A 13,977-nucleotide genomic window follows, 5' to 3' on the forward strand; every position below is an offset into this window, starting at 1 on the left:
AACTGCTAGGAATCTGACTTGAATTTTATTGAGTGTATAGGACAGTTTGGAAAGATTTTGCATCTGTACAAATTTTCTAATCCTTTGTCATATGTACATTTTTCATTTTGCATTTTGACCTTCAATTCAGAGTTTTTATAAATTTGCCTGTGAATTTCAGTAGTTCACTATGGAAGCTTTTCCCAGGTAGGTAATTGTATTTTGTGAATCATGACATTTTATATTCTACATTTCAATTCTAATGGCCTTTTTACTTCTCTTTGTCTTCTTGCTGACTAGTTACTGAGGCAACATTCAATAGAAATTGTGTTAGTGGAGTACATTTTCTAACTTAGAGAGAAAGCTTTTAATATCTCACCATTAAATGTAATGTTTCTGAAGATTCAGGGGACAAAGTGATTAAAAGAATCTGTTTGTAATTAAAATTTGTAGGCACTACCTTCTGACTTTTCTTTTTGGTGGAATGTTCCTTTTATTATTATTGTATAGAAGCTCCCATATGGCTATAAATGCTTTTAAGTGATATCAGTAATGCTACTACCAGTTTTTTTTATGACTAGACATGTTTTTTGTAATTTCATCTTTAAATTTTGGGTGTGTGTGCGTGTGTGTGTGTGAGACAGAGACAGAGAGAGAGAGAGAGGGAGAGAGGATGAAAGGGGGAATTTAGGTATTTCAGGTGTCCTTTTTGTAAAGATTTTGTACCTTGATTTTTTTTCTCATATTCTGATTATCTCTGTGTTTTAGTGTCTTACATTAGTGTGGTAATTGCTATACATATATTTATTAATACCAGCTCTTTGGTGTTTCCTATCGGAAAATTTAGTTACCTCTTTATTTATCCTTTGTTGCTTTCTGCTAGCTTTTGACTTAATAATGCTTATAGTTTCTTTCACTTGTCATGTAATTTTGAAAACTATATTTTCTATGTCTATTTTTGATGAGGTATATGAAGTGGTAACATCCCAGTAGAGAAATTACACTAACAAATGTAAAGTCACTCGGGGTTCCAGTTCTCATCAAGAGTCTTAGCAGTCTCTACCGATCAGATGTCTCTTCCTCTGTTTACTTATTAATTCCAAAATGTTTAATTTTATTTTTTTAAAATACCACAATAATTATTTTATGCTGGGAACCGCCCTGCCTGGTATCAGAAGCTGTAACCTCGCTGCACCTCCCCCAGGCTAAGGCTGAGGGAACGCCCTTGGAACCGTAAGCCAGCAAGGAGACAAAAGCTTATCTCCCTGGCAGGAGTGCTGCTTCTGCTGCTTCTGCTGCTTCATTCATAACTGAACCCCAAAGCTTGGTTGGTTAGTCAAAGACGGGTAAGATTCCCCAAGGGGGGAACGATCTAAGACAGGCATGATCATGTGGGAGGCCCCCAAGAAAGGACTTTGGAGGCTACAGCAAAAGGGGGTGATGGACCCTCACTCCTCGGCTTTGACATAGCCTGAGTCCTCATCATCTGGGAGAAAATCTCCTTATCTCTTGGTTGCCTGGGTTCCCTTGCTCCACCTAAGCCTGAAACAATGACAGGGTGGTGCAGCTCTGTGCTGAAAAGGACGGATACCCCGGGTGATCAGGCCTAAGAAAGAACATGTAAATTCCTGTGAAACCTCCTTTGTTTAGAATGTTCTCAGTTGAATGAGAAGGGTCCAAGGAGGAAGTTAGTTTGTTCCTCAAAGTTTTACAGCTCTTTGATCCTGACTCAAAATAGGCCCTCAGACTTCCTTGTTATCTATTGTTTGATCCTTACTTCCTAGCAATGAGTAATGAGCTTTTTACCTGAATTCTTATGCAAATGAAACCAATAAAAAGTCTCTCCAGAGGGGGAACGGGGCGCTCTCCCCATCAGGGAGGGTGGCCAAGCGGCAGGCACGCTTCCCACGTAAGGAGTGGCCCTGCTGTTCCTATTCCCCCACAGGACCTCGTTGTCTCTGTGTATGTTTTTCTCGCATTTCGATGAGCCATCCGCAGCGCTCCGTGATCACTGCTGGCCGGTGACCCACACATCAATTTTAGGTCAATAGTTATAAAGTTTGCCAAGATAGTTTTCAAATTATGTTTCTATATTGTTTTCATATATTGCTCTACCTGTGGGATTCGTGTTGAGGAATACACTTTATTTGTACATGGAGGATCTGTAGGTCCTCATACCTCCATATTTACATATTTAATAATGTCTCACTTTGCTCTCATGCACTCAGGAGTGTTCTTGACGATATCAAACTGTAGAACAGCAGCTTACCCCTTCTTGGAACACTGAAGACAGTATCTGATTGCCTTCAGACCCTTTCCTACTGACGAGAAGTCACCATCAGCTGGGTGGTTGTTTCTGTGAATGTAATTGTATTCTACCTTTGTTAACTTTTAATTTTCCTCCTAATGCTGAAAAATATAGATTATGTAAAACAGTGAACAAAGAGTGCTTAAGAGGCAAATTAAATTCCAGCTTCTATGAAATACCATTACACTGATGAAACAGTAAAGGGATTCTAAGGGATCAAACAAAACAATAGACATGAAAAGAATCTGCTTAAAAATCTTAGAAAGCAAAAATAAAGTTATTTTAAAATGTTTTTTAAGCTAGGCAGATGAGACAAATGTCAACCAGGTGTCAGTCATAGAATAACTGTACAATTAGAATATAGTTGTGAAACGTCTAGAACAGCATGAAGACAGCAAAAGAGAAAACAATCTGAAAGGGTAATTAATCAAGAGACATGAGATAGGTTCATTGACTGCATCACTGTTTGAATAGGTGTTGCAGGAAGTGTAGACACAGTGAAATGTAGGGAATGGAAGAAAGACAATAGTCAAAGAGATCATTGTTAAGAAATTCCATTCACTGAAAATTTATTTTTTATTTGTGTTCTTCCATCCTCAGAGTACATTTTTTACTTAAAGATTTATGTTCTCTTTAGTTATAAAAAGTCTTGAGTGTACATTTATCTTCTTTTATTGCACTCATTAAATACATTTTTTTTTGCAAATTAAGGACTTTAATTTTGTAAATGCTTTCAATTTTGTAATGTTTTTGGATAAGTCTCTTCAAATAATGTTTCTTTACCATTCTCTTTATCTTTTGCTCTAGGAACTTTATAGTATATAAGTTTAGTCTCTCAATCTAGTATTTGGGTCTCTAAATGGCACTTTCAAAAGTGTATCCTTGTATGTGTGTGAGCCCCAGCCCAGGTGCTTGGGTTTGGGGAACCGTGTTTGTGCCCCACCTCCCACATCTTTCCTGGACTCCACACAAGCTGAGTTCCAGGTATGACACTCTGCTTTCATGATGGAGCATGTCGTGTTTCTCATTCGTTCCAGGTATATGAAAGAATTGTCCCATTTGAAACTCTGGCTGTGTAGTGGAGGGTTTGCATTTTATATTTTGATCTTTCGTGTTCATGAGTTTCAAGTACAGGAGAACTAAAGAACTCCCTTTGAGCATCAATCTTTTCTTAAAAATGTGGAACACAACCAATCGTGTAAGTGCCGTGATAAAATTAAGTGTCACTCCCCTTCAATTTCTGGGAGAAAACAGAGATTCCTAGAAGTTGTGGTAAGTGAAAAGGCATCTGTCTTGTCTCTCTTCATTAGCTTCAGCTGATTATTGTTTACAATATATTCCAAGAGTATCAAATCTTCTATTTATTTCGTGGAAGACATAGACCCTAACTTTTCTGTGAAATCTCTCAGTTTTTAATATTGGCTAACATCTAAAGTTTCTAAATATCTCTAAAGCCAAATTTGCAGATCAGCATCACAGGACCGTGGGCGGGACTGAATCCATGACTTACTGATTTGTGGCTTTGGGCATAAATTCTCACTCTATGTGAGCATACCATTTCTTTTCTCCTTTTCTGCTTTTCAGCTGTGAAGTTTCTGTCCTAAGGGCAGCCTTGTATCCACCAGTCATAAGAAAATGGGAAACAATCAGACATGGATCACAGGAGTTATCCTGCTGGGCTTCCAGGTTGACCCAGAACTTGAAGTTTTCCTCTTTGGGTTCTTCCTGCTATTCTACAGTGTCACCCTGCTGGGCAATGGGGTCATCCTGGGGCTTATCTGCGTGGACTCCCACCTACACACCCCCATGTACTTCTTCCTCTCAAACCTGGCCATTGTTGACATGTCATATGCCTCAAGCACTGTTCCTAAGATGCTGGCAAATCTGATGATGCACAGGAAAACCATCGCCTTTGGTGCATGCATCCTTCAGACTTCCATGTATTTGATACATGCTGTCACAGAGTGCACGTGTTTGCTGGTGATGTCCTATGATCGGTATGTGGCCATCTGCCACCCCCTCCAGTACTCTGTCATCATGAGCTGGAGAGTGTGCACCATCCTGGCCGCCATGTCCTGGTTGTTTAGCTTCCTCCTGGCTCTGGTCCACATTACTCTCCTCCTGAGGCTGCCCTTTTGTGGGCCTCAGAAAATCAACCACTTCTTCTGTCCAATCCTGCCAGTGTTCAGATTGGCCTGTGCTGACACCAGGCTCAATGAACTTGTCCTCTTTGTGGGCTCTGTGATTGTTTTAGTGGGGCCCCTGTGCTTGGTGCTCGTCTCCTACACACGCATCCTCTGGGCCATCCTGAGGATCCAGTCTGGGGAGGGCTGCAGGAAGGCCTTCTCCACCTGCTCCTCCCACCTGCGTGTGGTCGGGATTTTCTTTGGCTGTGCCATTGACATATACTTGGTCCCCAAATCCCCCACTTTCAAGAACAAAGGAAGATGATGGCATTGTTTTACAGCCTTTTTGACCTCATGCTGAAGCCGCTGTTCTACAGCCTGAGGAACTCAGAGGTCAAGGGTGCCCTGTGGAGGTTTCTGGCTAGGAGGAGGTTACTGGGAGGGATGGTTGGGAGTATTTTGAGTGTGCGAGCTGGTCCTCCTCATGTGGGGATCTTGAATGCCCTTTTGAATCTTTTAGTTTAACCAACCCAGGACTCTTTGTCTTTGGACTTGTTGGAAAATGAGAAAATAATTCCTCTTCCTGTTTATGTCATTGATACCAAACCTGAGATAGATTGTGAAACTGAAAATCAGTCTAAACCTATTTATCAAAGAGATGCAAATGACTTAAAGAATATATGAGTAGAAGAAGTCTATGAAATAAAATAATTTTATGTTTTTAAAAAGTTTTTATTCCCTGCATGCTAGAATTGTTTAATGTTAAAACAATGAACATAATTTGCCACATTAACAAATTAAAGATACATATCAGTAGATGTAATAAAGTGTTTGACAAAATTTAACATTAACTCAGGATGAAATTCTTTACATGCTAGTAATAACAAAGAATAAGCATTTCTAAAGAGGATCTATGGAGAAAAAGAAAAGAAAACACAGCAAACATAGTACCTAATGATGAAAGGCTAACATCTTCCCCTGTAAGTAAAGAATGAGGTACAGTTGTACACCATGGCCTTGTTTTCATCTTTTTACTAGAGATTCTAACTAGATGTGTATTTTATATACCAATTATCTAAAGGTATTCAAGATTTGGTGAATTTTTATTGGTGAAGAATTCTCCATGGGATAAGAGATTTACTTGAAAAAGATAAAACTTGGAAAAGAAGAAATTTCTTTGTTATGAATTAGATGGAATAATTTCCCCAGCCAAAGGAAATTGTAGTGGAGTATATTATGGAGTGAAGTTCTACTTGAGGAAAATTAACATATTGGTTATTGTGTAAAATATGCATTTACTTATTATCAGTGTCCTCACAGTTCCTAGTGAGTATGACAACATATTTACTGAATAGAATGTGAAGCCAAAAGAGTACTAACTCTATGTCAACCTGTGTGCCTCACCCTGCATAGCATTAAGGACAGGGTCAGGTGGCTAGCATGTGCTCTCTAAATACATTTGATTCCTTCGGTTCAGAGGCTACATTTTTGTGGTGGGGATGGAGAGAGTACAGATAAGAAACCAAGATGTTAGGTTTTGGCAGAGTGAGTCGAAGGAAGGCTGAGATGGTCCATCATAGTTTAAATTTTCTCTTTGTAGGATTTTATGTTGAATGGGCACCTTTTAATTTATCCTGCCCTTTCTCCCGAAGCATGTTTTCACAGTAAGATCTTCCTAGAGCTCATCACCATCAACTTGCTTGGGCGTTTCAGGCCTTGTGTGAGGAATTTCTGATCCATGCTTTAGATTTCTTTTTTGTCCAGGTGATCTCACAGTTTATCAACAGTAGTTATTAAAAAAAAAAAAAGCACCTCATCTCTTGCTGTTGGGAAGGGATTCATTCCTATTCCTGAGTCATGCTTCAATGACCTTAAATTGGTTGTGGGTCTGGCTTTCAGCGTTTAGATCCATTTTGGAAATTTTCTTCAGGGACTGCATCTTGTCCTCCAAAGCACCATGGGATGATGCATAAGCCAGGATACATAAATGTTCATTTACATAAAGTTGGAAATGCAACAGCATAATGAGCAAGGAAGTGTGCTGACCTTTGCTGTAGAAGTATCCACCCTGGAAGATAATTTATCACCTAATGGGTGAGCAGTGAACCTAGAGTCAGAGCCACAGGGGCTAATTAGAGGTCCTCCTGACCAGGGCTCTGGATTCCTGGTCATTGTGGCCATCCATCTAGACTGAACACATCCGGGTGACTTGGGCCAACTGGTCGGCTACTTATGAACTTTTATCTTCGTGGGGCCCCTGTGCTTGGTGCTGGTGTCCTCCACGTGCATCCCCTTTGCCCTCCTGAGGATCCAGTCTGGGGAGGGCTGCAGGAAGGCCTTCTGTACTGGTTCCTCCTAACTCTCTGTGGTAATGCTGTCTTGTCAAAGCACCATAATCATGTCTAAGGCCCCCCCAAAAATCACGCCACCCCAAGGAGCAGCAGGACATCCCTCTCCTGTTCACCCTTTTCAGCCCCAAGGTGAACCAGCTGATCTACAGCCTAAGGAACGCAGATGTCAAGGGTGCCCTGCAGAGAGCACTGTGTGAGGAGAGTCATTTCCAATTGGAGTGACATTTGAATCCCCAGCCCAAGTGCTCAGCTACCACCTGAATCCAGAGAAGCTCACTGCTGCTCCCTTCTGCTGTGGTTCTTCATGATGTGAGATCAGACTTTCCCTCTTTCTCTGAAGGAAGCTTTCTATAGTTTATACTCATTGATTTTTGTTAATCGGATATAATTTTTTCTTTAATTGTTCATTGAATTGAATATCTGTGAAATTAAAAGTTATATTATCCCTATTGTGGGTCCCAAAGGTTGAATATAGTCTATCTCCATCTGTACCCTAACTGTGTAAACTCAGTAACCCCATGTGTCATAGGATTTGGGAAGGAAGAAAAAGCTGCAGTGGAAGGAAGTGGTCCTGCAAACCCAAAAGGCCTCTTGTCCGTTCTCCCAGGTTGTACTTGCCACTTATAAACCATCTCAGGGAGCTCTAGTTGCATGATGCAGAGATATTTCATATGAAAATTACAGACCTCTACTGGGGAGTGAACCAGCAGGCTGAGTGAAGGAACAGAATTAACACAGGGCGTGTAGGGGGAAGGGGAGAAGGAGAAACTGCAGACAGTGTTGGAACCCAGCTCACTGTTTACAGCCTTGGGGGCAAGCTGCTGAGCCAGTAACTGGCAAAGGGCACAGCTGGGCGTTGGGTCTCAGAGAAACAATTTGGGCTGTGTGTGGTCCCCAGGAACTTTTGAGTGTTGGGCTGTGAATCATGTAGATGTACAGACTGTTTCCATGTTCTCCAGTGTCTTTCACCAGCACTTTCACCTGGTTAGTCCAGGTCTGTGTCATTTCCCTCATGAGAATGCATATCCTGACACAGGACATTTTACCAGACTGTAGGTGACTAGTAGAGTGTGGCTGGCTCTCCTGCCTTGGTGGCAGTTTGACTTTTACTGATTCCTTCTACTTCTCAAACACAGTGGTCGGGCATGGGTCCCACGGACTTTAGGTGACCTCTGAGGGTGTTGCCATAAACTGTACCTTCTAACCCACTTTGAGGTGAGGTTGGCCACTTGCTTCCAGAGTCTTTCTCCATCTCACACTGAGAGTGAGCAGGGGACTTGATCAGAAGAGTCAGTGTGTGCCCTTCTCTTGGGGAGAAATAATTACTCAATGTGACTCTTTTTTCCCTCTAAAATTTCTTTAATAGGAAAGTTTTAAACTCATATTCAACGTAATGAGAAATTGATCAATTATTCCACTTTAACTCCATGAGCTATTTATGCAGTCATTAAAATGATGACTGTAGAGATTTTACAGATACATAGGAGTTATAAAATTTAAAACAAGAATGTGAACCAGTAACTGCAAATGGTCTATAATTGCAATTATGGTAGATTTACACACTCAATAGAGAATACTATGACATAAAATACTGTAGTAATGGTTGTAGGGTGGTAAGATGATGACTGTTTATGCCTTTTAAAAATTATCTTTTATGCTGTAGGAAAGTTTGGAAATGTCAAATAACTGTTTCCGCCTGAGATAATCTAACCAGTACTAGTCTGTACACCAACTATACTTAAATGAAGATATACTTGGAAATTAAGAAAATACAAATAAATTCACCTACTAAAGTTCATAAGATGTAAGAAAAACTCTCGAATTTCATCCCTGTTTCTATTTAAATACTACAGGATAAAGGATCATTTTAAAAAGCCACTCAACTCTTACTTACCTGCTGTGGGCAGCAGAGCTCACTGAATATGAAGAGCAGATGGGCTCTTATCATAACAGCTAACGTGTTTGTCAGTCCCTCACCCAGTGCTGTGTGCTACACATCGATAGCACCTAACACACAACATCTCCTCCAGCCACCGTAACCAGTCCATGCAGAACGTCCTGTTATCAGTCTGTTTTATGCGTGCACGTACCAGAGAGTAGCAACTGTCGGACTTTTACTGAGTTGCTGTCACTGCCCAGCCCTCCTTCCCTCTGGTCATCAACCCTTATCCAGCAGCACAGGTCTCCTCTGCCCCTGTGCACTGTCAGTGTGACGCAGACTGGACCTTAGAGGGAGGGCCTGGGGCTCACAGGGCTGCCTGTGACTAGCTGGCACGTTCCCTTCAAGGTAAGGAATCAGCAAACCTCTCTGTGCATCACAGCTGAACCTCGTCTTCCAGTTAGTGTTTTTAAGCAATTCTTGTGTCTGTCTTGTATGAACTCTCAGTCTGAATGATGTGAAGTTTGTCCTTTATTGATAAACTTGAGACCCCAGCATCTGGTATCCAGCTTACAACTTTTCCTAATCAAATTTGCACATTTAGACTACTGAATTTTTATTTTTAATCCTCACCCAGTGACATGCTTACTGAATTTTTAGAGAGAGGGGATGGGACGGAGAGAGGCAGAGAAACATAAATGTGAGAAACATCCATTGGTTGCCTCCTGTATGTGCACTGACTGGGACCAAACCCCCAACCTAGGTATATATGGGCCCTGACCAGGATCGAACCTGGGAACTTTCTGTTTGTGGGACAATCCTTCAACCTACTGAGCCAACCAGCCAGGACAGATTATTGATTTTAGTGGCTTCCAATTGCTTGTGTTGTGTAGGCAGGGAGCTCTAAAGCAGACTGGGAGCCTGGAGCAGGGAAAAGGACCTTGTACCTTCCTGTCTGCCCGCTGCTCTTGTCAGCCTTGTCCCCAACAGCTCCTGGCAGTGGCAGCAGAGGCCCCCTGCCCAGCCTTAGGTACTCAGAGTCCCAGAACCAGCCTTGTCATTCCTGGCTGGGACCACAAGCAACTGGAGCACCCCTTCTCTTCATACTGTTAAGTCCGGACACCAAGTTCTGGGAACTTCCGGATTCTAATCACCCAACCTTTGCTCTATGCCCTTGATCCCCAGGGATGGCAGCTTCACGCAGTCCTTCTTTACCTGACAGCTGTTTTTTTCCTGTGTAGTTCCCCAGTATCCTTTTAGCCATTTGGTTATATGAAGGTCTCTCTACTGTTGTATGTACCAGCACGGCTTCTGTTCCCTGTTAGATTCCTGTATGATTCCAAATGAAAAAATACACAGGATACATGTTCCAGTCAGGTGTGAGAAGAAACTCAACCAAGACTAGAAGATGGGAAAAACCTATGAACCCCAGCTGCCCCGTGTACCACCTGCTCTATTTGGAAGGTTAGTAGGTGGGCAAACTGTGTTCTCCAGCCATAGTGAGTGCAAGGTGTGGTCATTGTGATGTGTGAAGGAGTCCCAGAAATCATTCTAGAGCTTCTAAGTGGATGAACATGCACCCCACAGTGAGTGACGGAATCATCATAGCCACCGTCTTGCCACAAGAGTCCCTGTGGAGAACAGCAGAGATGAGTCCCTGTGGGGCCCCTTTCCCCTGGACGGGAGCTGATGGCAGTGTGCCTGGCGGGTCCTTCTCCCTCCCTACACCAAACACTCAGCAGTATATTGAGAGGTGGTGGAGCTGAGCAGAGAATAAACCATCTCTTCTTGTTTGGGCACCATTTCTCCTAAGAGATCTTATGAGATGGCAATTTCCACACTATGTCGCAGATACTATTCTCCTTATTAATGTGTTTTTGCTCAACCCAAGTCACATTCAGCTGGTTCTAATTTTAGCTGTAAGTCTGTGGTGAGTTTTGTGTGTTGTCCAGTCTGTGTTCACTACTCAATTTCAGACAGGCTGTGATGAAAAATCAGAGTGCAGAAGGGAATTGTTATTCTCTGTCTGTGCCAGGTGTTTGCTATGTGTAGACTTATGTAATAGGATCATTCAAGTCACCATGTAATTTGGAGACACCTAATGTGGATCATTTACTTTGATACATTTAGTGCAAAATTCGTTGTTTAAATGATAAGCTGCATTAGCTGTGTGAGGGACTTTCTTGAAAGTGTTTCCATTGTCGCATGAAATTCAGCCATGTTTTCATGAAATAATGGATCAAGTTAACCACAAAAGGGGTTTATTACAATAGAGTGTCCTGAAGGTTTTATTTTTGAAAGTGAACTTCCATTTCGTGAGTTATTTGGATAGGAGAATTTTTATCTTTTGAGTCCTTTTAAGAAACTTGTCACTCCAAGGAATTTCTTTTTCTTTCCTTTTTCAATTTTTTATTGTTGTTCAAGAACAGTTTTATGCCTTTTTTCTGCACCCCAGCCCTCCCCAGCTTTCTCCCCAGTTCCCTCCCCTGTGCCCCCCGACATTATTGTTCATGTGTCCTTTATAATTGTTCCTGCAACCCCTTGACCCTTTTCCCCTGAAATGTGGCAACAAAGCTGGAACCATAATGGCTAACACCTTTTTCTATACTTAGGGCCAATGAATCCTATAGTTGGAAGAGACCTCAGCATTGTTCTTGCTCGACTTCTCCCATGACATGGGCATCCAAATCTCTGAGTTAAAGCATTCACTGACATAAAGATCAGTGCTACTAAAACAACCAGTTTTCTTCACCAAGGTGATTCTAACTGTTATGAAATTATTTCTTGGACTAAGACAATGTCATCTCCCAGTGTTTCTGCTGTGAATTCTGATTCTTCCTTTGAAACAGGGTGAAACCTTCACACTTTTGCTTATTAAACCTTGCGATTATTAACTTATGAGGAAATTTGAATGGAGAATTGATATGGGACTACAATTCTGAGCTTTTGTGAGATTCTTATTTTAGTGAAATTCAGATGGATGCTGGGCTGAAGAAGGATATGGAGTCAAAGAGACAAGGAAACAGTAGTAGTGGTTTAATTGTTATAAGTCAAACCCTGGAATTATTTTTCTCGAACAAGTCCTTTTCTAAAGACTGATAAACCGCAGAAAGTAAAGATTCATGATGAATAATGTTTTTCTGTTAGAATTTAGCTGTAAGATATATATTTAGAGCTTTTGCTGTATCCTTGGATACTGATCAGTAGTTTTACATCCCAGGCCATGACCCATCAAGAAATCATTCCACCAGCATTTTACAAGTGAAATGGAGTAGAAAATAACATAGAAAATAGCAACTAGTCTTGCACATAATAAGGATTCAAACACATGTATGTGCATGCATGTATGTATGGAACTGTATATAAAACATGTATATTATCCCCACACATACAGGAGTGGAGTATAAATATTCATATAGGGGTAAGTCTGTGAGGGGTAATATCTGATCATGAAACAGCGTGATCAGAGTAGAATGTCTGTGGATACAAAAGTGAAAAGGCAAAGTTCTCTCCCCTAAATCCAGCTAAAGTTGTGGCAGTCTGCCTGCCATTCCCTCAACTTAATTCAAGATGATGCTGCCAGTAGAAATTACAAGGCTAACACATAAGGCATCTAATGAAGGCACGAATCTGTGAGATCCCTGATAGGAGGATCTCCCACAGGCTCCTGGTCCTCCTTCCCACCCTCACGTGCAGGTGCAGACCCAGGCCCACAGCCCCCTCCCCACGGTGGCTGTGTGTGCACTGCGGGTCGGGACTCTCCCAGGCAGGTCTCAGAAGCAGTGCTGCTGACTGACCAAGTGTCCACTGTTAGGGAGGGAGTAGGCGTGTTAATGTGTTTTGAGCTGTGGTGGAAGTTTGGAAACAAAGTTAAGACGTACTGAACACTGTAATAGAGCACTGACATTTAATTTATTAGGGTGAAAAAAATTTCTTTCTGTATCATTTGCAGTGCATGGGATTCACTTAGTAACTGATGAACAGGACAGAAGTGTCACTGAAGATGTTTTGTGTGGAAAGAAACGATGACACACACATCTACCATGTTGAACTCATCCCTAGGACACTCAGATTTGATGAGCTTGCTCCCTTGTTCTTTCCCAGGAAAATGGGGGGCAACCAGACTTCTGTCACAGAGTTCCTCCTACTGGGATTCCCGCTCAGCCCAAGGATGCAGCTGCTCCTGTTTGGGCTCTTCTCCCTGTTGTTCGCCTGCACCCTGCTGGGCAACGGGGTCATCCTGGGGCTCATCTCACTGGACTCCCGACTGCACACCCCCATGTACTTCTTCCTCTCCCAGCTGGCCACTGTGGACATAACCTATGCCTGCAACACAGTGCCCCAGATGCTGGTCAACCTCCTGAGCCCAGCCCAGCCCATCTCCTTTGCTGGCTGCATGACACAAACCTTTCTCTTCTTGATTTTTGCTCACACTGAATGTCTTCTCCTGGTGGTGATGTCCTACGATCGGTATGTGGCCATCTGCCTGCCCCTTCGGTATTCTACCATCATGAGCTGGAGAGTCTGCATCACCCTGGTAGTGGCTTCCTGGACTTTAGCATTCCTCCTTGCCCTAGTAGATATGGTGTTACTCTTACCATTGCCTTTCTGTGGGCCCCAGATAGTGAATCACTTTTTCTGTGAAATTCTTGCTGTTCTGAAACTCAGCTGTGCAGATACGCACTTTACCAAGGTTGTGGTTTTGTCTGTGGCAGCGTTGGTGCTGGTGGGACCATTGTCCGCAATTGTGGTCTCCTATGGTCACATTGTGTGGGCGGTCCTGAAGATCCAGTCAGCAGAGGGGCGCCGGAAAGCTTTCTCCACCTGCTCCTCCCACCTCTGTGTGGTGGGACTCTTTTATGGCACAGCCATTATCATGTATGTTGGACCCCAACATGGGGACCCCCAGGAGCAGAAGAAATACCTCCTCCTGTTTCACAGCCTTTTCAATCCCATGTTGAATCCCCTGATCTATAGTCTGAGGAACAGAGAAGTCAAAGCTGCTCTGAGAAGGAGGCTGGGAAAGGGGAGACCTTCATGAGAGCCTCACAGATAGGAAGTAACTGAGCTGACAGGGACCTGAGAAGTCACCTCACCCACCACTTACACAGGATACATAGAGATGTTCTAGTCACTGGGTCTCCTTTACATGTTCTTGAAATGCTCCTGTTACTGCCTCCTGAGAAAGCCAATTCTGTTCCCTCCCCCCGAGGATGCTGCACAAGGAAATGAGCCCCTCTTCCAGCTCTCTGCTTGGTACATGCATTTGAAATATTGTCATTTGGATATTCTAATAAGGTGAAATAAATTTATATATTCCACAATCAGGATGTG

General features: G+C 42.4%; 2 protein-coding genes across 2 annotated transcripts; both read left to right on the forward strand.

Annotated features, from left to right (window-relative positions):
- Positions 1 to 3,922: 3,922 nt before the first annotated feature.
- LOC123830954 (olfactory receptor 2A12-like) lies at positions 3,923 to 6,986 on the forward strand. The gene is made up of 2 exons (XM_045857577.1): positions 3,923 to 4,704; positions 6,830 to 6,986. The coding sequence occupies exons 1-2, from the start codon at positions 3,923 to 3,925 to the stop codon at positions 6,984 to 6,986; spliced, it is 939 nt and encodes a 312-aa protein (XP_045713533.1).
- A 5,765-nt stretch (positions 6,987 to 12,751) lies between these two features.
- On the forward strand, positions 12,752 to 13,684 carry LOC123830968 (olfactory receptor 2A25-like). Its single transcript, XM_045857586.1, has one exon. The coding sequence runs from the start codon at positions 12,752 to 12,754 to the stop codon at positions 13,682 to 13,684; it is 933 nt and encodes a 310-aa protein (XP_045713542.1).
- The last annotated feature ends 293 nt before the right edge of the window (positions 13,685 to 13,977 follow it).

The sequence above is a fragment of the Phyllostomus hastatus genome, unplaced genomic scaffold (assembly GCF_019186645.2).
Source record: "Phyllostomus hastatus isolate PE091 unplaced genomic scaffold, TTU_PhHast_1.1 phas_scaffold_142, whole genome shotgun sequence".
In the NCBI taxonomy this organism is placed as follows: domain Eukaryota; kingdom Metazoa; phylum Chordata; class Mammalia; order Chiroptera; family Phyllostomidae; genus Phyllostomus; species Phyllostomus hastatus.

Bases quoted from the DNA above. Each gene is read 5' to 3' on its own strand.
- LOC123830954 (XM_045857577.1), top strand. From the start codon at position 3,923: ATGGGAAACAATCAGACATGGATCACAGGAGTTATCCTGCTGGGCTTC. The intron at 4,705-6,829 runs CAAATCCCCCAC...AAGGCCCCCCCA, and splicing joins ATTGACATATACTTGGTCCC to AAAATCACGCCACCCCAAGG.
- LOC123830968 (XM_045857586.1), top strand. From the start codon at position 12,752: ATGGGGGGCAACCAGACTTCTGTCACAGAGTTCCTCCTACTGGGATTC.